Genomic DNA, 23,344 nt, shown 5'->3' on the forward strand with positions numbered 1-23,344 from the left:
TTTTTAATGGAGAAGGGTAGATAGTGGGGCTTCCCAGGGGTCTGTGTTGGGATCGTCACTTTTTAACATATTTATAAATGATCTAGAGATTAGGAGTAACTAGTGAGGTAATTAAATTTGCTGACGACACAAAAGTTATTCAAAGTTGTTAAATCACAAGAGGATTGTGAAAAATTACAAGAGGACCTTAAGAGACTGGGAAACTGGGCATCTAAATGGCAGATGACTTTTAATGCAAGCACGTGCAAAGTGATGCACGTGGGGAAACAGCTACGTAATGCAAGGTTCCACGTTAGGAGTCAACGACCAGGAAAAAGAAAAGCTCATATTTAGGTGCAGAAGAATAGCATTTTCATTGCCTTAATTTGCCACTTCATCACGTGACATCTCACCACAGCAGACATTTCATCACATATTCAAGTTAAACACATTCAAATTGTATGAGTAAAAAATCTTGCAGCAAATGAGGGGGCGCATGCTGGTAATCTTTGTGTACATGTCCAAAGAAACTGGAAGTGCTCATTGGCACCTCTTCTTTTGAGCCTCACTAAACACATGCTGGAGCACCCCTGATTCTTTTTCCTGTTTTATCTATACAGGTCCTCAAGATGCTGCATCACGTCAACCCCTCACCTTGTTCCCATCCTCCTAAACCCAAGTGTGATATGCACTATGTAATTGCCTGCCTGTGATGATCTGTCACAGTTTTGACCTTTCATCACATTTATGCACAGGTTTTCCATGCATGTTCATTGTACATTATGTGTTATGTGCTTTTTTTAAGTGTAAATCTTAGTGCATTTACCTTTCTGCGTGTGATGTGTTGGGTAATAAAAACACTGTTCCTCTCACCTAAATATGAGCCTCATGAAAATTTTGTGTGTAAGAAAAAAAAAAGCAAGGCTCATATTTAGGCACAAAGGAACAGGCACAGATGTGTGCTGGTCCTCCCCCCCCCCCCCCCCCCCTCTATTTGCTGCAAGTTTTCCACACCTATTATTTGAATACATTTAGCTTGAAAGCTTGAATACGGGATGAAGTGTCTCAGTGACAAAGCTGGTGAAGTGATGAAATATCACCAAACCCAGTGAATCATTTAATTTTAATCATTTAAGAGAAATAAGACTAGCAGGTAAGGTTCTGAATTGGTTTCAGCCTTTCCTTTTCCATCCATCACAGCAAGTAAAATGTGGGAGGAATGAGGTTTTGCAATGATATTCTTTACCAGCTGCTGAACTCAAGGATCTTCATTATCAATGATGTTTAACATCTGTATCACACCATTATGTATCACACCATTATGTAAATTGTTTACCACTCGGGATAATTAACTGGATGTGCTAACTTTTCCCATTCTGAAGGAAATAATCAGGCTGGTTGGAAGGCCCAATTAGAAATAGTTAAGTTACAAAACAAAGCAAGATCTTCAAGCTAGTAAAAACAAACAAACAAGTTGAAAAGTACATTGCACAGAAATCCACTCATCAAATCCCTACCCTCAACATAAGGTCCTTCTTTCGGATGTTCTCGAACTCTTAAATTAAACGTTTTTGATGACTTTCTCCTAAGTAGGTCTCTTACTCGTTCATTGTAGATTTCCAGGTAGCTGTAAACATAAGAAAATAATTAAAAATTTATGAACTGTCATAAAATGCCAAACTATCCCTTAATCATGAGTACAGTTCATCCTAAGTTTTTGCCATAGACACAGAATGGAATTAATCTTTAGACCAGAGCTTTCCAAACTGTGAGTCGGGACCCCAAACAGGATTACAAAACCTGCATCTAGAGTCATGACCCGAGTGGGCGTTTCACGGTGTATCATTATTTTGCACCTCCAGGGGGTCCACACAATTTTATTTGGCCATGATCATGACAAGCACTGTTTTATATTTTAGGGAGTTATTTTATAAAAGATTTTTCATATGTATATACCAGTATATGCAAATAAAAGGCCTCATTAAGAAAATCTCATGTGTTAGAGTACTTCTGGTACAATTAGGTGCATACTTGTTCATGACTTTGGAGTACAGGATGAGTTTGGCCAAGGCATGGATGGAGTCAATTTGTTCAACAGGGGTACAGAAGAACAAACAACAACAGTCCAAACAAGTACACAAACAAAGCGGAGACTAAGAACAGTAATGCGACTCATCCTGTGATGTTGTTTAACAGCGCAAAGAAATATGGTCAATCTGGGCTCGAACTAGACACTGTTCTAGTGTCAGCTCAATGGTATGACCAGCGCAAAAATCACAGGTAGAAAACTCTCATCTGACACGTTCAACACAGCTGAATTCCAGCGTTGAGCTGTGTTGAACATATCAGATGAGAGTTTTCTACCCATGATTTTTGTGCTGTTCATACCACCGAGCTGACACTAGAACGTTATCTGGTGCAAAAACAGATTGATGATATTTCTTCACGTTGTTAAATGTCATAGGGCAAGTTAGTTGTATATACATCCTTTTGAGACTCCTGATGTAGGCCTAGTGGCTGCATGGCCCGTGTCAAGTCTTGGATAAGAATAAATATTGGAATATTTAAAGCATCCTCATTACAGTTCTTAGTCTCCTCTGCTGTATTTGTGTGCTGGAATCAATTTGTTTCCATATTTCATAATATGCAAACAAACTAGGTGTTTTTTCTGCAGGATCTGTGCTTGTATTTTATAGATACACATAGGCTAAAAAATAGGCACTTTTTTGCCCTTCACACATAGGCAACTTTTTTAGATGTATAGTGGAATAGTTAAAATGTTTGATTTCTCCCATAATCTGAATCGTCTATTCTTTTCCTTCACCTGTTTTCATTGTTTCCTCTTTCACTACTCTTTCAGAACAAAAGAATTCTTATTGGCAACAGGCCTTTATTTCATTTTGTCCTTTTGGGTTTTTTTTTTTTTAAGGCACACTGTACCATAAATGGTTTTGAAGAGTGGTGATACAGAGGAACTGAAAGAAATCTCGGTGAACCTGGAACATGTCCTGAGCCAAATAGACAAAAAGAGTACTAAATAACCTGGACTGGATGGCATACATCTAAGGATACTCAAAGAACGCAAGCATGAAACTGCTGATCTGCTGTTAGCAACATGTAACCTGTCGTTAAAAGCATCCATAGTACCTGAAGACTGGAGGTTGGCCAATGTGACACCAATTTTTAAAAAGGGTTCCAGGGATGATCTGGGAAATTACAGACCAGTAAGCCTGACATCAGTGCCAGGAAAAATAGTGGAAGCTATTATAAAGAATACAATTACAGAACACATAGGCAAACATGGTTTAAAGGGACAGAGTCAGCATGGTTTCAGCAAAGGGAAGTCTTACCTCACCAATTTGCTTCATTTCTTTGAAGGCATGAATAAACATGTGTATAAAGGTGAGCTGGTTGATGTAGTGTACCTAGATTTTCAGAAAGCTTTAAAGTTCCTCATGAGAGACTCCTGAGAAAATTAAAGAGTCATAGTATAGGAAGCAATGTTCTGGTGTGGATTAGGAATGGGTTATTGGACAGAAAACAGAGGGTAGGGTTAAATGAACATTTCTCTCAATGGAGGAGGGTGAATAGACGCAGGGATCTGTACTGAGACTGCTGCTATTTAACATATTTATACATGATATGGAAAGCGGAATGAGTGAGGTGATTACATTTTCAGATAACATAAAAAAATTCAAGGTTGTTAACACACGTGCGGACTGAAAAATTTCAAGAAGGCCTTAGGAAATTGGAAGACTGGACATCCAAATGGAAGACAAAATTTAGTGTGGACAAATACAAAGTGATGTAAACTGGGAAGAAAAATCCAAATCGTAGTAACCTGATGCTAGGGTCCACCTTGGGAGTCAACACCCAAGAAAATGATGTGTCACTTTCAAAAAGTATAAAGACTAGGAGACACTGAAGTACATGGAAATACTTTTAAAACAAATAGGAAGAAAATTTTCACTCAATAAATATGGCAGAGTGAGAGTGTTCGAAGGAGAGGAAGTGAGTAGTGGGGTGGGGGTAGGGTGGCTGGCAATAGAAAGGACTACAAGGGGGTATAGAAGGAGCCTGGGGTTTTCTTCTTATTGAGAATGGAATAGTGTTTGATGTGCTCTTCTTGTAGTCCCTGAGGGGAGGAAGAGGGAGGGGTGGGTGTGGCAATTTAAGTTGATGTTCATATGGGAAGGGGATGAGTTTATCTTGGGGGAATTGAGCTGATATTGGTGTGGGGAAGCATTTAGGTACGAGTTTTATTGAGCCAAATTTGGCACATTTAACTGTGGGATACTTCTAAAATCTCTATACTGCTGTTTTGCCCAATTAAAGAAAAATAAATTTTACAAATAAAAACCTTGCATGCTTCAACTACACCAGACACAAGAAAGTTGTGAGTCAGTCAGCTGGATGGCTAGAAGATCAGATGGTTAGCTGGTTAATTCGGAACCAGCTGGTTATGGTACTATTTCCATATATATTTCTCTCCTTTTATGCTCTGTAATGTATGGATTGCAAAAAAAGAATAAATAAGAATAAAAATAAAAGTTAAAAAAAAAGAAAGACTTAGTAGCAGAAAATCACCAAGACCTGATAACATTCTCCATGCAATCAGTTTCACTAAAATTTAAACAACAACTGTTTGGTTGGATAGAATATTGCCTAACAATAGGCAAACTTCCCTCAGAGTTAGGGGATATAATTATAACCCCCATTCTGAAAAGCACCAAAGACCCAGTGGGGATGGTTTCAAATTATAGACCTATTGCCTCAATACTACTGTTTATCAAATTGATGGAGGGAATTGTTGCTAATCAATTAGCTCACTGTTTGCAACAGCACCATATTCTTCATTCCTCTCAACTGGGATTCCATTCGAATTTTAGTACAGAAACCATTATGGGTGCGTTACTCGATACAGTTTGGTTATGGTTAAGTGACAGAAAGAAAATGTTCCACTCAATGTGGAAACTTAAAAGAGTGAAGCCGTCCTTCCCAAGGGCAATATTTTGCAATCTGGTAAAATCAATGGTCCTTAGCCATGCAAACTACTCTAATGAAATTTGAGTGGAGGAGTGGCCTAGTGGTTAGGGTGGTGGACTTTGGTCCTGGGGAACTGAGGAACTGAGTTCGATTCCCGGCACAGGCAGCTCCTTGTGACTCTGGGCAAGTCACTTAACCCTCCATTGCCCGCCGCATTGAGCCTGCCATGAGTGGGAAAGCGCGGGGTACAAATGTAACAAAAATAAAATAAAATGCCAGATGCAAAGAAAATCTTATAAAGAAGCTTCAGACTGCTCAAAATACGGCAGCCAGACTTGTAGCTGGACGACCGCAATTTGATAGGGCCAAACCCCTTTGTGAGAAATTACATTGGCTACCAATCAGAGAACGTATTACTTTTAAAATTTGTACCTTTGTACCCTGGTCCATAAAATTATATACAGCGATGCCCCAGGATATATGTCTGGCCTTATAGACCTACCAACCAGAAACTCAATCAGATCATCACGTTCTTATTTAAATCTCCGCCACCCTAGTTGCAAAGGACTCAAATACAAATCAGTTCATGGATCCAGCTTCTCATATATAAAGTACACAACTCTGGAATGCACTCCCGAAGGCCGTGAAAACTACGTATGACCACCTCAACTTCCGGAAATCACTAAAGACGTATCTGTTCGAAAAAGCATATCCTAATGATCCAACTTAATCACCTGAATCCAGCGACTCAAGTAAACCCAGCCTTGTTTTGAACTTAGTGAACTTTTTATAACTTCCTTCTCTATGTTTCCTATTGTGTCTGTACATATCTATTTCATTTGTATTACATTGCTCTATATTTGTTTATTGACCGGAGGAGGCTTCGCCCCACAGCGCTATGTAAGCCACATTGAGCCTGCAAATAGGTGGGAAAATGTGGGGTACAAATGTAACAAATAAATTATAAATAAATAAAATTTTGCTCCTCCAGCTTGACTTAACCAGTACTTTTGACTTGGTAGATTTTGAAATTCTCCTACAAATACTAGATGCAGTGAGAATTAAAGGAACTGTTAAATCTTGGTTCCAAGGTTTTCTCCTTCATAGGAGATATAGAGTTAAATTGTCAGCTAATTTGTCAGATAGTTGGAGCAATGTTTGCGGTGTTCCTCAAGGTTCTCCATTATCCCCTTTATTGTTTAATTTATATATACATTCTTTGGGATTTGCATTGGAGAGTCTTGGGATTGTGTCTTTCAGTTATGCAGATGATATAACTGTTCTTCCAATCTACTCAGAAGTTTCCATGGAGTTGCCAGTTTTGCAGATGTTGTTTAGTACTGTTAAATGTTGGATGATGGCCCATAGATTGAAATTGACTACTGAAAAAATGAAGTTGTTATTGATTACAAGCTCGGGAGGGTCCTGCGGAATCCAATATTGCTATTAACCAATTAATTATATTTTGTCCCCTTTGTAAGGATTTTAAGGGTGTATCTGGATTCAACAGGTACCATGGCGCTTCATGTCAATAAGGTAATACAGAAAACTCCCCTCCTTATGCTCAAATTGTACTGTATTCGTAAATATTTTTAATCAATTTCAATTGTTGGTTCAAGCATTATTACTTAGTTCTTTGGACTATTGTAATATAGTCTATTTAGGATGTTCTCAAACAGTAATTCAAAGGTTACAAACTATTCAAAATATCACACTACGGCTGATTTATTCTTTAAAATGCTTTGATCATTTAACAATGTATTATTCCAAAGTTTATCGGTTGCCTGTTGTTTTTCAATTAGCCTGTTTGATGTACAAAGTATCTCATGGTTTAGTTTCTTCATATCTAACAAATTGTTTTGTTTTGTCCATTTTAATGCATAAGACCTGATCATCTAATCTGTTTTCTTTTCCCTCTTTAAAGGGAAAAATAAGGAAGAAAATTATAAATTCTTTAATATCTTACCAGGCTGCCAAACTGGGTAAAGATATTTCTTCTTTAATAGTACAGGCATCAAGCTATGGACATTTTAGATGTTTGTTTACAATTCATTTGTTTTTTTAATTTTAACAGGAAATGAGCTTTTGTATTTCTAGATTGTTCAGATTTATTGTTTGTAACCCGCATCGAATTGCAAGGCATTGCGGGCTATTTTTCTAAACTGTTATGTAATTGTGAAAAAAACATGATGGAGTCAGCCCAAAGAGTGGCTACTAAAATAATCAGTAGTCATCATCACTAAATATATACAAGTCGATATTCAAGTTTATTCCGATTTTGATATATCGCCCTGTGGCGAGGGACTTCCGGGCAGTTTACATTAATAGACAGGATAGTTTAAAATAAGCTACTATTAGGAGGGGAAAAGAATGGATAGATCACAAGAAGAAAAAGGAACTCCACAATCAGTTAGGGCAGAGAGAGTTAAGCCTAGAAATAAAGGAGGAAAGGTGCACAGTGGCTCCATCAAGCAACCATAGCCCCAGGCCAGGAAATCCTAATTAAGCAGCCAAGTTAAAGGCATCCTTCAAAAGAAAAGATTTTAAGTCAGAACAAAACTCAGATTGAGAGGCAATCAGAATAACTGGGAAAGCAGTTCCAGAGGGTGGGACCTACTACACTAAAGGGCCCTTTTACTAAGGCGCATACTACTACTACTACTACTACTATTTAGCATTTATATAGCGCTACAAAGCATACGCAGCGCTGCACAAACATAGAAGAAAGACAGTCCCTGCTCAAAGAGCTTACAATCTAATAGACAAAAAATAAATAAAGTAAGCAAATCAATTAATGTGAACGGGAAGGAAGAGAGGAGGGTAGGTGGAAGCGAGTGGTTACAAGTGGTTATGAGTCAAAAGCAATGTTAAAGAGGTGGGCTTTCAGTCTAGATTTAAAGGTGGCCAAGGATGGGGCAAGACGTAGGGGCTCAGGAAGTTTATTCCAGGCGTAGGGTGCAGCGAGACAGAAGGCGCGAAGTCTGGAGTTGGCAGTAGTGGAGAAGGGAACAGATAAGAAGGATTTATCCATGGAGCGGAGTGCACGGGAAGGGGTGTAGGGAAGGACGAGTGTGGAGAGATACTGGGGAGCAGCAGAGTGAGTACATTTATAGGTTAGTGAGTACATTTATAGGTTAGATAGCTCAAGCCTTTAGGAATGCATAGACACCTGAATGCGTACAATGCACGTCAAATTAGAACTACCACCCAGCTACTGTTTGTCCTGGGCAGTAATTCTCATTTTTACATGCGTCCAATATGCGCTGCAGAAAATATTTTTTATTTTCTACCGCGTGGCACTAACCGGGCAGTAATCGGCAGTGTACGCACACTGACAATTACCACCCGGTTAATGCGTGAGACCTTACCAGTAAGTCAATGGGTTGCAGTAAGGTCTCGGGCCCAAAATGGACACGCAACAATTTTAATTTTGCCGCACATCCATTTCCAGCTGAAAAAAAGGCCTTTTTTGCAGGCAAACTGAAAAATGGACCTGCGCGTGTCTAATACACGCACCTACACCAGCGCTGGCCATTTTTCGGCACGCCTTAGTAAACAGGCTCCCAAATGCTTGGAAGCAAACAGAGTCAAAGCGTAACTGATGAAGAAAAGAAATATATAATAGGTTAGAGGACCATGAGCATGGGTAGAAGTATATTGGATTAAGTGGCATATAAGGTAGAGGACGCTCCCAGCGTGGTAGATTTCATCGATCAGGATGAGAGTTTTAAAAGTAATCTGGTGGGCTAGAGGGAGCCAATGTTCTTCTATGAGAAGAGGGTTGATGTGATCATATTTAAGCCAATTAGGAGTTTTACTGCAGTATTTTGCACTAGCTGGAGATGGCACTGTTCATCAAGATTTACATCAAAAAATGACTGTTACAGGGTTGAGATAAGAGTGAATAAATACCCGAAGAGCCTGTTTAGTGAAAAGGTGGTGGACAAAGGAAATCATTCTGAGTTTATAAAAGCAACATTGCACTACCACCAAGATATATGCATGGCAAGAGAGATCCAAGTCAAAAGTAACCCCAAAATTTTTGAAGTCAGTTGAAATGAGGCAGGAAATCCAGAAAAGGTAATAAGAAGGTCCTAATGAGAGGCAGCTGTATGTGTGAGGAGCAGAGCTCAAGTTTTCTCAGAGACAAGTTTCAAGTTGGCTAAAGAATCATTTATTCAAAGAGATTTAAGTATGCAAGAAAGCGTCTTTCTTGGTTAAATCACTTGTGCCTGCCCATCTACTGATTTTCAACTGCACTTAACCAGACAGTGCCACTGAATATCAGCATAAATCACCTGGTACTGTCTGGTTAGTGCTGGGAGTTGCAAGAAGAAATTGGTGGCATTTGTAGCTCTGATGGTCTCGACTCTGTGCCACATCAATCTAAAACTCCTGCCTCTTTGTAAACACTGTTTTGTAGTTACAAAGGTGACCCCACAGAAGTGATTACAATGTGCTGCAGGTACAAGAAGAGGAGATTTATGGCTATGCCTCTTATCCCTAGACACTGAGAAAGACTGACATTCATAGCAGAGCGAGGAAGTGACCGTCACATACTTGACCATCCTACTATGACAGTCTTGGCTGGAGCCAAGGAGGAGAAGGATCCCATCTCACCTGGAAAGGTGAACAGTCTCCACTGGACTTAGAAACCCAGAAAAGTGAGCCAGGATCACTCCTATGATTTGGGGGAAATAGATATATCTTTGCCAGGCAAAAGGATGTTAGACTAATTGGTGTGAGTTGCATAGTTTCACTTCCATTGGAATTTTTTATGTGAGAATTTACTGTTAGGAATTATCTGGTTAGCTGTAACACTCTCAGGAATCATTAGTGCACTGTAATAAAACAGATCTATATTTTGAGATTCATTTGTAGCCAAAGAGAATTATTTTGTACACTAGCTTGGTTTATAAGTTGCTGATTATTACTGATCTACAACACATGATAAATATATTTTCCATCTGTGAACGCTCTTCCATTAGTCCAGATAGAGGTCTGCACGGGATCGTGTTTGCGGGGATCCCGCGGAGTCCGCGGGAATCCCCTCCGAGTCAGTGGGAGTGCTGCGGGGACAGAAATAAACATGCGGGATTCCCGTGGGGATGGAGGATGTTCTGGCAGGATTCCCGTGGGGATGCACGCACATACCTTTGTTTTAGTGGGCGGAAACCAAGCTCTCCTCCAGTACAAAAAGGACACCCTCAACTGCCCCGTCGCAGGAATGGCCAAATATCAAGGGGGGTGTCGGGCAGAGCAAAGGCGTGGATGTGCTCTGAGAAACATCCATTTTGGGCGTCCTTAACTGCTCCATCGCAGGGACAGCCAAATTTCAAGGGGGTGTTGGAGGTATAGCGAAAGTGGGACTTGAGAACCTAACACTTAGACGTCCTTCATCCATAATCTAAAAAAAAAAAAAAGGAAGTCCCTGATGAGCACCTGCACGTTTTCACCCAGATCTCTCTCTGCTCAACTCAAGTTCAACAGGTGCAGGAGATTTGCTCAAGTTGTATGTAGTGAGTCTTCCAGGCACTGCCAGACCTCGGTATCCACAGAAGAGAGCTGCACAGAGGTGAGCTCAGCTGACTACTTTTATTTTTTATATGTGTATAGGCAGTTTATTTCTCTCATGGTGGGAACTGGCTGTTTGTGAGCTGTTTTACTGCAGCTAAAGCATTAGCGTACCCACGTTTCTTTTGTTGAGGGCATTGTGCTGTTTGGGTGACCAATAATTCTCTCTATTTTAGTGTGGAAAAAACTTCAGTTTGTTTTATGTATTTATTGCCCTTTTTCTAAGATTCAGTATATTAATGAGTTAAGAAATATTTTCTCTGATTCTTTTTAAATGTATTACTCTGCATTGTGTGCCCTCTGTCCACTCCACTCAGTACTTTATACTTCCTTTTTTTATGGGGACGGGCGAGGATGGAGGACATCACTCACGGGGACGGGCGGGGACGGAGATTACTCACAGGGACGGGTGGGGACGGGTTTGATTCCGGCGGGGAAGGGCGGGGATGGGTCGCATTTCTGTCCCCATGCAACTCTCTAGTCCAGACATTTATCTGAACCTACAGGGAGCAATTTTATTTTGGTAGCCCCCCCCCCTTCCTAGACACATCTTGTGTGCTAATTGATCCTTAGGGTAATTACATCACCCCAAAGTGCTACTGCCTCACAAAAATCAACGGATGAGCGATCCTCAGGGAGGATTTATGCCCCTTCTGGGATTTAAATGACCTGGGGACCTCGCCTCCTAGAAGGCATCAAGCTCATTAGAGCAGTGGCGTAGCGGGGGCGGCTGCCACCCGGGGCGGATCGCCGCTGCACCCCCCCCCCCCCGGGTGCAGACCAACACGACACCCCCCAACCGGCGTGGACCCCTCACCGGCATAGCGCCACCCCGACACAGTCCCCACCTGACTACGAGCTCCATCCATCTGCAGCGCTGCTGTAAAAATCGCTTCGTCGGCCCTTCCCTCACTCACTGTGTCCCTCCCTTGAGGAAATAGGAAGTTACGTCAGAGGGCGGGACACAGTGAGTGAGGGAAGGGCCGACGAAGCGATTTTTACAGCAGTGCTGCAGATGGATGGAGCTCATAGACAGGTGGGGACCGTGTCGGGGGGGAGGCGCTGCGCCGGGGGGGGGGTGGACGGATGCACCCCCCACCCGTTGACACCTGGGGCGGACCGCCCCCCACCACCTCGCCCTTGCTACGCCACTGCATTAGAGTCCCAGGAGCACTCAGAATCAAGCCTTAAAAATACTTCATAGGAGATGTTGAGTCTCTGCCTGTCTAATACCACTCACCACTGGGTCAGGCCTTGGCTGGGAGCATCAATACACCAAGAATTCCTGATGCACTAGCAAAGTTTCCTCCCCCAATGCACTTGAAATCAACTCTAGTGTGGACAACACCTACTCCAAGCCACTTCTAGGCCTCTGTGTCAATGTGTCTCCTTCAGGCAGTGCATGGGTCTGAATGTTAACAGAAGTCCAGATATGCTTCTCTCCTCCTTTCCTGTTTTAACAGGCAATCTCGTCAAAAAAGGAGGGGATGCCTTTTATTAGTAAACATATTAAATTTACAAAACTTACCATGATGTAAAAGTGAATTCAGAGAATACTCTAGATTCTAGCCACACATTTACAGCAATGTTAACTATGATGATGATGGGTACGTATAGCCCACGTTATCCCTAAATATCGGTTCAAGGCAGGTTAAAGTAAGAAACTGATTCATTAATCAGGAACTAACAAGAACAAAAAGAATAATATCCTTCTAATTTATAGAAGGAACAAAAATTATTTTAAAAAATTATAATAAAAACTTAGAAAACAAATAAAATCTCAATAATTTACAAAAGTGAACATAATCTGAACACATACAAATATCCAATGGTAAAGCACTCCAGCATTTAACCAACTGATATTTAAAGGTATTTTCATAGAAAGATAGCCTTTTTATACCCTTAAGAGAATAATATTGCAATACAAAACAGATGGAGGAGTGGCCTAGTGGTTAGGGTGGTGGACTTTGGTCCTGGGGAACTGAGGAACTGAGTTCGATTCCCACTTCAGGCACAGGCAGCTCCTTGTGACTCTGGGCAAGTCACTTAACCTTCCATTGCCCCATGCAAGCCGCATTGAGCCTGCCATGAGTGGGAAAGCGCTGGGTACAAATGTAACAAAACAAAAAAAGCGTGATTACGAGATCCTAACTGCTGAACTGTAAACACATCTGGTCTACTAGACCTATGCCCTCCAAAATGTTAAGGGCCAGGCAGCATAACTTAAAGACCACCCGTGCTCTAACTGTGAGCCAGTAAAGATCAAAAAGCAAAGGAGACACATGATCAAATTTAAATTTGTGGAATATCAGCTGTAACCTGGTAAGCTGTTTTTGAGTGATATATAATGAGTTAGTTATCCAGCTGAGATGCAATCAATAGCCACCTTAAAGTGGCTAGAAATAAAATAACTGCAGACCAACTAACTGCTTCATCTTTAAAAAAATGTCTTCTGGGTAAGATGTTTAATCTGGCAATTCATTGCCAGAGCTGTATCTAACACAACTTCAAGTACTCCAGATCTTTCAATTGGAAGCTGGGTACCATCACACAAGAAATATAAGAGAACCCTAGATGCCTGTATTAAGCTTTAAACCAATAACTAAGGGTCTCTTTTACAAAGCCGTGCTGTCAATTCTCGGTGCAGCAAATGAGAGGAAGCCTATCCAATTCCTATGGGAATCTTCTCATTTGCCGTGCCTTAAATTTTCTTTATACAACTGTTAATCTTAGAGAAATGGGTATCCCTAACTCTATTAGCTGAAATCAACATCAAAATATCATCTGCATATGAAAATAAAATGTTTTCATCACTTTCTAAGCACATAGCCAGAAGTGAACTTCTGTAAATATTGTAAAGCAATGGAAATAATGGTGATCCCTGTGGAACACTGGGATCTTGCCAGGTATTTGTGACCTGGATTGGCCACTGTTGGAAACAAGATACTGGGCTTGATGGACCTTTGGTCTTTCCCAGTATGGCAATACTTATGTACTTATGGGAGCTCTCCAAGAAAAGGAAAATACTCCATCCTTAACAACTGAATACAGTTTATTTTAAAAACAAAAACCTAAACCAATTAAGCACTATGGAAGTAAAACCAATTTTAGAGAATGTTTTATGGACTGACCATCTACATCTAGAATTTTTATTGCCTCTCTACTGTACCTGAATGGAATGAGTTGAATCACTTGTACTGCACCTGAATGGAATGACTTGAATTACTAGTTTACTCTCTCAAGAAGTATAAGGACTAGGGGGCATGCAATGGTGTTATGAAGTAGTACACTTAAAACAAAATCTGAGGAAATATATTTTCACTCAGGGCCCCGTTTACTAAGCTGCACTAGAGGCGTGTTAGTGCTTTTAGCGCACGCTAACCATTAGCACGCACTGTGTAGGCGCCCACAATATTCCTATGGGCGCCTACACAGCACACCCTAATTTTGTGCGTCTGCTAAAAATGCTAGTGCACCTTAGTAAACAGGGCCCTCAGTGTATTAAATTCTGAAATTTGTTGCCAGAAAATGTATTAACAGCCAGTAGCACAGCAAGGTTTTAAAAAGGTTTAGACAAGTTCATGGAAGAAAAGTCCATAAATCTGCAACAAGTTGCATGGAATCTATTTTACTCTTTTGGGATCCTGCCAGAGTACTTGGGACCTGGTTTGGCCACTGTTTGATGGACCTGTGGTCTGTCTTTCCCAATAAGTGACATGCTTATATACCTTGAGCTACTACTGAAAAAGGAATAAGCAAAATCCAAAGTTTCATTCTTACGTCTACTCTACTGGATCTTTTTACAAAAGAATTACAAAAAAAGTTGTTATTCCTAGTACTGTATTCGTTGCATATGAAGTAAAACATACCTGACTTCAGTGCGAAATGAAGCATCACCCTTTCTTGTTACTTCAGAAATTCTGCTGAATAATCCTTCACAAATACGAGGTATTAAACCAGCATCACCCTAAAATATTTATATTACACACATATTTTTAAAAAATTAAGAATTTCAATTCACAAAACATATCATGAGCTACATTTTCCATAAATGAACAATTCTATATTGATCAAATTATTTTCAGATGGAAAGTTTATGGTAAACATCTAAATTTACAGCAAAATGTTATCCTGAAAGAATAACCACACATTCCATAAGCAATCAAAGTACGAGTGCATAAAAGAGAAAAATTTCATGAAAAGAACAGATACTAACTAAAACAGACAAGTAGACAAAAAAGATTTTAAAATAAAAATAAATAATTTAGTATCATTCTTAGGGCACAATTTACTAAAGGGATAGAAATTGGAGGGAATATACTCAAATGGATCAAGGGGTTCCTAACCACAAGGTCATATCAAGTAAAGTCAAACTCCAACATCTCTCCACCCTGTGAAACCGACTGCGGAGTACCTCAGGGATCACCTCTGTCACCCATCCTTTTGAACCTAATGATGACCCCCTTAGCCAAGTCTCTTTTCAATCAAGGCCTTAACCCTTTTCTGTATGCGGATGATGTCGCAATATACATATCTTTCAAATCGAACCTTTCAAAAATCACCAATATAATAAAAAACAGCCTAAGCCTAATGGATACCTGGGCTATGACATTCAAACTAAAACTCAATAAAGAAAAAAACACACTGCCTTATTCTTTCATCTCAACATTTTATAAACTACCCCACAGCCATACATACCCCCGAACACACTCTTCCAATCTCAGATAACCTGAAAATCCTTAGCATTATTATTGACAGCAACCTAACGCTAAAGAACCAAGCCACCACCATTACAAAGAAAATGTTCCACACAACGTGGACACTCAAACGGGTTAAAAATTCTTCCCAGGGGAAACTTTCACAACATGATTCAAACAATGGTATTAACACATGTCGATTACTGCAATGGAGTATATGTGGGTTGCAGGGAACAAATCCTAAGGAAACTACAGAGTGCTCAGAATACGGCAGCCAGACTTATCTATGGAAAATCTAAATCTGAAAGCACAAAACCCCTCCGGGAAAAACTACACTGGCTACCAATCAAGGAATGTATCGCCTTCAAGATTTGTACCTTTGTTCACAGAATAATACATGGTCTAGTTCCAAGCTACATGTCTGAACTAATTGACTTACCAATTAGAAACAAAATTGAATCAGACAGAACGTACTTAACTCTTCACTTCCCAAGTTGTAAAAGCCTGAAGTATAAATCAACATACACGTTTGGATGGACCAAATGCCATGGATTTGGTCCTTTCTGAGATGGGCGTTTTTTTTTTTTTTTAGCGATAATGGAAACTAAAAACGCCCAGCTCAGAAACGTTCTAATCCAAGCCATTTGGTCGTGGGAGGGACAAATGTACAACACTACCATAGCTCTTAGGGGTGAAGGGGGCAACTACATGTCGGTACAGTGGGTTTTAGAGGCCTCCCATTTACCACCACAAGTGTTACGGGTAGGGGGGGATGGGCCTGGGTCTGTCTGCCTCAAGTGCACTGCAGTACCCACTAAAAGTGCTCCAGGGACAGGACTTGTTGCTGGTGTATAACCTTGGCACAGCAGTTCACACCTGAAGACTAATCTCGCTGAAAATGTCCTTTATTTGAACAAGCACGTTTACTCACAGTTAACTGCAGATCAGAGGTTGTGCCCCACTGGCAACGAGTCTCCCTGGTACTGAGATTAGCACTAGGTCAGAGCTGGCAGAATGGTGTACAATGCCCTCTTTCAGTAACATTCAAGGTAAGAACTAAGTGCTGTAATGTGGCTAACACATGAAAGGGATCTAAAAGTGTCTTACACAAATGGCCACTACCTCATGAACTACCGGAAACAAAACAGGGCACACTCTGACCCAGTAAGCAGAGGGAAAAGCACCATGGGAGTAGAGCCTACCAACTACCAACATTGTGAGCATTTAACACAAGCTAGTGGAATCACGGAGCCCAATACCCCACACCCACCACAATGCATTGCTGATGTGACTCTGCAGTGCCCTTAACAAAAAAGGTGTCACACTCACCCGAGACCCACATCAGAACCAGGGAAAGGCTGTCAGAGGATAGAACACATTCTGCTATGGGTATGGCATTTGAGGCTGGCATACAGGCTGGGGAAAAAGTTTGTAAAGTGGGTTTTTTTGGTGGGAGGGGTCGAAATATGGGCGTCTTTCTCTTTCGAAAATAAGCCGGATAGTCTTGTGTTAAGCGGAGCCTTTCAGACAATGCATTCCAGAGTGTGGGGGCTACTCCAGAGAAGGCTCGCTTGTGGGTATCACATCATGTAATGTCTTTTGGAGAGGGTGTAGTTAGTGAAAGTCCTTGGGAGAACCTTAGTGTCCTTGGCGGTGTGTGGAGGATCATCCTATTCTTCAGATACTTGGGGCCATTTCCTTTCAGGGCCTTGAAGATCAGACATAGAGTTTTAAATTTAGCCCTATTATGCTCTGGTAGCCTATAAAGTGTTTGCAAAAATGGTGTGATGTGGTCACGTCACTTGCAACCTTCTATGAGTCTTGCTGCTGCCATTCTGAATCAACTGGAGCTGGTGCAGGCCCTTTGTAGTCAGACCATTGTATAGTGCATTGCAGTAATCCAGTCTTGATGTTACCATGGCATGCACAACTGGGATAAGATTTACCTTCTCGATGTAAGGAGAGAGGCAGCGTAGCTGTCGCAAATAATAGAAGCAGCTCTTGAAGGTTGTTTGGATTTGGGGAATCAGAGTAACTGTTGAATCTAACTGTATTCCAAGGTTCCTGACTTGTGATTTGAGGGGGAGTTCATACTTCCCAAAAGGGATTTTGATGTCAGGTATGTATCTACTTGTGTTAGGGACCCAGTCAAACTAGTCAAAAAAGAGAGACAAAGTCGGTGTGGGCCAAGGAACTTCCAGCACAACAGGTATAAAAACACACTTTTATTGACAAAGCACCAACTGTAGAAAGACCCAACACAGTCGTGTTTCGGAGGAGAGCCACCTGACTCAGGGGTCATAAGTACTCTGTCAAATGTATCTTCAGAAATGAAGATGTTGTTGAATTAAATCCAAATCCAGCGTCAACAGTAAAGCACAAAAAAAACCACTGCTGGCTTCAAAAGATTAACCCCTGGATTCAATATAGTGCAACTTGAGTTGTGCATGCAAATCTAGACGTATTCTGGATTCACGCACACAACTTAATTAACTTAACAAGCCAATCAGCTCCAATAATTGAACTTAACAAGCAATTATTGACACTACTTGGCAATAGAATTTATGGCACAAATATCTAAGTGTATTTTATAAAGTGATGCACGTAAATTCTAAGACATGGAACTGAAAAGGGGGCATGGCCATGGGTGGGACATGGTTGTTCTTAGAATTTACAGTCAGTTATAAAATATGCCCATTCTACACGTAATTTAGGCATCGGCATTTCCACCAGGTTTTTCTTTGGCGTAAATGACCATGACTAAATATAGTCCCAGAAAACAGATGTTAGGCTTATTCTATAAACCGTGCCTATGTGTATTTTGTTTGAGCGCTGATTTTTTTTTCGACATGATATACAGAATCTAGCCCTAAGCAGCTAAAGTGCAGGAAACAATAAACTATGTAGAGCTTATGTTCTTTAAAGATACATTTGCAGTGTTCTACTTCGTAATGATTAGGATATTGAAGAAAATTTCAAAAGGACCAATGATTGTAGCTTAGATGGCTGCAAAATGTGCATATTGTGGTAGACTTTGAGGCATATTTTCAAAGCACTTAGCCTTTCAAAGTTCCATAGGTTTCTATGGAACTTTGGAAGGCTAAGTGCTTTGAAAATATGCCTCTTTATGCATATCAATGCAAACACTTCTGTGATGGTCCACAAAAATTTAATTCCTTAGTTTTTCAAGATAAAAGAATGAGAGTTTATGAAGGTAAAATTATGTATCATACCTGATAATTTTCTTTCCATTAATCATAGCTGATCAATCCATAGACTGGTGGGTTGTGTCCATCTACCAGCAGGTGGAGATAGAGAGCAATCCTTTTGCCTCCCTATATGTGGTCATGTGCTGCCGGAAACTCCTCAGTATGTCGATATCAAAGCTCCATCCGCAGGACTCAGCACTTAGAGAATTACACCCACGAAGGGACACTCTGCCCAGCTCACCACCGCCGAAACGGGGGAGGGGAATTAACCCAGCTCATCCCCACACAAGTGGGGGAGGGGAATCCGTCCAGCTCATCCTCGCGGAGCGGGAGAGGGACACCACACCCGCCGATGCGGGGGGATCTGGCTTATCCTGCAACCGCGGGAGGAGCTGACTGACCCTAACACCGCTGAAGCGGGAGGGGTACAAAGCTGCCCTACTGCCGCACGAAGCGGGAGGGAGCGCCGGCAGAATTTAAGTCTCAATCCAGCCCCGTAAAACGGAGGGGAGAGGAATGCAGCAGCTCACTGTAACACAAATTCGTCTCAACTCTTGAAGAATCCATTGAAAAACTTGAACACGAAGTCCTCCTGAACAGGAACTGAAGACTAAACTTGAACCTGAAATGCAACCAGAATATAACCAATACAGATATCTGGGAGGGGCTATGGATTGATCAGCTATGATTAATGGAAAGAAAATTATCAGGTATGATACATAATTTTACCTTCCATATCATCATGCTGATCAATCCATAGACTGGTGGGATGTACCAAAGCAGTACTCACCCAGGGCGGGACATAGAAATCCCTGACCTCAACACTGAAGCTCCAAACCGGGCCTCCGTCCGAGCAGCCACAGTCAAGCGGTAATGCCTGGAGAAGGTATGGGCCGAAGCCCAAGTTGCCGCCTTGCAAATCTCTTCCAAGGAGACGGACCCGGCCTCTGCCATCGAGGCCGCCTGAGCTCTAGTGGAGTGAGCCTTCAGCTGGATAGGCGGCACCTTCCCCGCGGCCACATAAGCCGCCGCAATGGCTTCCTTGACCCATCTTGCCACTGTAGGCTTAGCAGCCTGCAGACTCTTACGAGGACCTGCAAACAGGACAAACAGATGATCCGATTTCCGGAAATCATTGGTCACTTCCAAGTATCTGATGATGACACGTCTCACATCCAGATATTTGAGAGCAGAGTATTCCTCTGGGTAGTCCTCCCTACGAAAGGAAGGGAGACAGAGCTGCTGATTCACATGGAAGCGAGAAACAATCTTGGGCAGGAAGGAAGGCACTGTGCGAATAGTCACTCCTGCCTCAGTGAACTGCAGAAAAAGGCTCTCTACATGAGAGCGCCTGGAGCTCGGAAACTCTTCTGGCTGAAGTGATAGCCACCACAAAGACTGCTTTCAACGTCAGGTCTTTCAGAGATGCCCTCGACAAGGGTTCAAAAGGCGGCTTCTGCAATGCTCTTAGCACCAGGTTGAGATTCCACGCAGGCACCACTGAGTGCAGAGGAGGGCGCAGGTGATTAACTCCCTTGAGAAAGCGCACCACATCTGGCTGCGAAGCCAGGGAAACACCCTTCAGGCGGCCCCTGAAGCAAGTCAGAGCCGCTACCTGGACTTTAAGGGAACTGAGCGACAGGCCTTTCTCCAGATCTTCTTGCAGGAACGCCAACACTGAAGAAATTGGAGCAGTGAAGGGAGAAAGTGAGCCTGCTTCACACCATGCTGCAAAGATACGCCAAACCCTGGCGTAAGCAGTAGAAGTAGAGCGCTTCCTCGCTCTCAGCATAGTGGCGATGACCTTGTCTGAGAAGCCCTTCTTTCTCAGACGCTGCCGCTCAATAGCCAGGCCGTAAGACCAAAGGGGGAGGGATCCTCCATCACCACGGGACCCTGATGTAACAGGCCCTGCTCCACTGGCAGCCGCAGAGGATCGTCGACTGAGAGCCTGATCAAGTCCGCATACCAAGGACGTCTGGGCCAGTCCGGACCCACCAGGATTATCCGGCCCGGATGCTTTGCCACCCGGTCTAGCACCCTGCCCAACATGGGCCAGGGCGGGAACACATAGAGAAGCTCTTGTGTCGGCCACTGTTGGAGAAGAGCATCTACTCCCAGGGATCGAGGGTCCCGTCCTCTGCTGAAAAAGCGCGGCACTTGGCAATTGGCCGATGACGCCATCAGATCTAGGCTCGGCTGGCCCCAGCGCTTCGTGATGTCCAAGAACGCCTGAGCAGATAGCTGCCACTCTCCGGGCTCCAAGGTATGGCGACTGAGAAAGTCCGCCTTGACATTCATGACTCCGGCAATGTGGGCCGCTGACAGCTGTTCCAGGTTCGCTTCCGCCCACTGGCATAGATTCATGGCCTCCTTGGCTAGAGGGGCGCTCTTGGTACCTCCCTGGCGGTTGACATAGGCCACAGCCGTGGCATTGTCCGACAGGACCCGTACTGGCTTCAACGCCAGTACCGGGATGAACTCCAAAAGCGCCAACCGAATGGCTCTGAGTTCCAGGAGGTTGATAGACCACTTTGCCTCTGCAGGAGACCAGAGCCCCTGCGCTGTCCTTCCCAAGCAGTGGGCTCCCCAGCCCGACAAAGAGGCGTCCGTCGTGACGACAATCCACTCCGGGGTCACCAGAGGCATTCCTGCTGACAACTTGTCTGTCTGCATTCACCAGCTCAGCGCCTTGCGCACTGCTGGGTCCAAGGGAAGGCGCACAGCATAATCCTCCGACATCGGAGTCCAGCGCTGCAGCAGAGAGTGTTGTAGTGGTCTCGTATGAGCCCTGGCCCAGGGCACTACTTCCATCGTGGCCATCATAGAGCCCAACAGCTGCACATAGTCCCAAGCCCGAAGAGGAGAGGCTACTAGGAACTGGTCCACCTGAGCCTGAAGCTTGACAATCCGATTGTCTGGCAGGAACACTCTGCCCACTTGGGTGTCGAATCGAACTCCCAGATACTCCAGGGACTGAGTCGGGAGCAGCTGGCTCTTCTCCCAGTTGATGATCCACCCCAGGGAGCTCAAAAGAGCAACCACCCGGTCCACAGCTTTGCCGCACTCTGCATAAGAGGGGGCTCGGATCAACCAGTCGTCCAGATAAGGATGGACTTGTACTCCTTCCTTTCGCAGGAAGGCCGCGATGACCACCATTACTTTGGAGAAGGTCCGCGGAGCAGTAGCCAACCCGAAAGGGAGGGCCCTGAACTGGAAGTATCGGCCCAGGACTGCAAAACGCAGAAAGCGTTGATGAGGAGGCCAGATGGGAATATGCAGGTACGCTTCCTTGATGTCCAAGGAAGCCAAGAACTCTCCTGCCTTCACTGCCGCTATAACAGAGCGGAGAGTCTCCATGCGAAAGTGCCACACTTTCAAGGCCCGATTGACCCCTTTGAGGTCGAGGATAGGCCGGACAGAACCTCCTTTCTTTGGTACCACAAAGTAAATGGAGTAACGTCCCTTGCCAGTCTGATTTTCTGGCACCGGAACGACCGCACCCAGGCGGATCAGGTTGTCCAAGGTCTGCTGCACTGCCACAGCTTTGACCGGAGACTTGCAGGGAGAGAGTACAAACCCGTCTCTTAAGGGTCGGCAGAACTCTAACTTGTAGCCGTCTCTGATGACTTCCAGCACCCAAGCGTCTGAGGTTACTTTGGTACACTCGCCCAGAAACGAGGACAGGCGTCCTCCAATCTGCACTGGGACATGGACCAGGACCCCGTCATTGGGTACGAGACCCTGGGGGAGGACCGGAGGGCGTACCTCCGGGACGGCGGTCTCTGTGAAAGGAATGCTGCTTGGGGGAGAAGTTCCTTTTGAAGGAAGAGGGGGCAGAGGAGCCCGACTTGCCTGGGCGGTACCGACGAGCTTCTTGAAACCGTCCTCTGGAGATACCGGGGCGAGCACTGGCCCGAGCCCTGACCTCTGGTAACCTCTTGCCCTTAGACGTGCCGAGATCGGTCACGATTTTATCCAGCTCGACCCCAAAGAGCAGCTTGCCTTTAAAAGGCAACTTAGCCAGGCGGGACTTAGAGGCGTGGTCCGCAGACCAATGTTTCAGCCAAAGCCAGCGCCGCGCAGAGACTGTCTGAGCCATACCTTTAGCCGAGGCTCTCAAGACATCATACAGTAAGTCTGCCAAATAAGCCAAGCCCGATTCCAGGGCCGGCCAGTCAGCCCTCAAGGAAGGATCCGAGGGGGAAGCCCGCTGCACCATCGTCAGGCACGCCCTGGCCACATAGGAGCCGCAAACTGAGGCCTGCAAACTTAAGGCAGCCGCCTCGAAAGACGACCTTAAAGCCGCTTCCAATCTTCTGTCTTGGGCGTCCTTTAGGGCCGTGCCACCTTCCACCGGCAACGCCGTCTTCTTAGTCACCGCAGTGATTAAAGAATCCACGGTAGGCCAAAGAAAGGCCTCACGTTCACTTTCAGGCAAAGGATAGAGGCGGGACATAGCCCTAGCCACTTTGAGGCTCGCTTCCGGGACATCCCATTGAGCCGAAATTAAGGTGTGCATGGCATCATGCACGTGGAAGGTTCTAGGCGGGCGCTTCGTCCCCAGCATAATGGCAGAGCCAACAGGGGCTGAGGGAGAGACGTCCTCTGGCGAGGAAATCTTCAAAATGCTCATGGCCTGCACTAACAGGTTGGGCAAATCCTCTGAGCGAAAGATCCGCGCTGCAGAGGGGTCATCCGCTCCATCCGAGCGGGCATCCGTCTCCTCCAAGGAATCCCCAAAGGACCGTTGGGAGAACTCAGATACGCTGCCCTCATCTACATCAGAGGAAACAGCATCCTCTAAGGCCTGGGAATCCACCCGAGGGCGTTTACTTCCGGGGGCCTCAACCCCGTTATCGGACAAGGGAGAAGGGGCAGCGTTCTGCATAAGGAAAG

At 43.8% G+C, this 23,344-nt stretch overlaps 1 protein-coding gene across 1 annotated transcript in view; it reads right to left on the minus strand.

The window, feature by feature from the left end:
- The window catches only part of KIF16B (kinesin family member 16B), a 382,671-nt gene that overhangs the window by 275,822 nt on the left and 83,505 nt on the right, over positions 1 to 23,344 (minus strand). The window contains 2 exon segments of the mRNA XM_030196349.1: positions 1,497 to 1,606; positions 14,409 to 14,506. Of these exon segments, the coding sequence (XP_030052209.1) occupies positions 1,497 to 1,606; positions 14,409 to 14,506 (208 nt within the window).

Source organism: Microcaecilia unicolor, chromosome 3, assembly GCF_901765095.1.
Source record: "Microcaecilia unicolor chromosome 3, aMicUni1.1, whole genome shotgun sequence".
Lineage (NCBI taxonomy): Eukaryota > Metazoa > Chordata > Amphibia > Gymnophiona > Siphonopidae > Microcaecilia > Microcaecilia unicolor.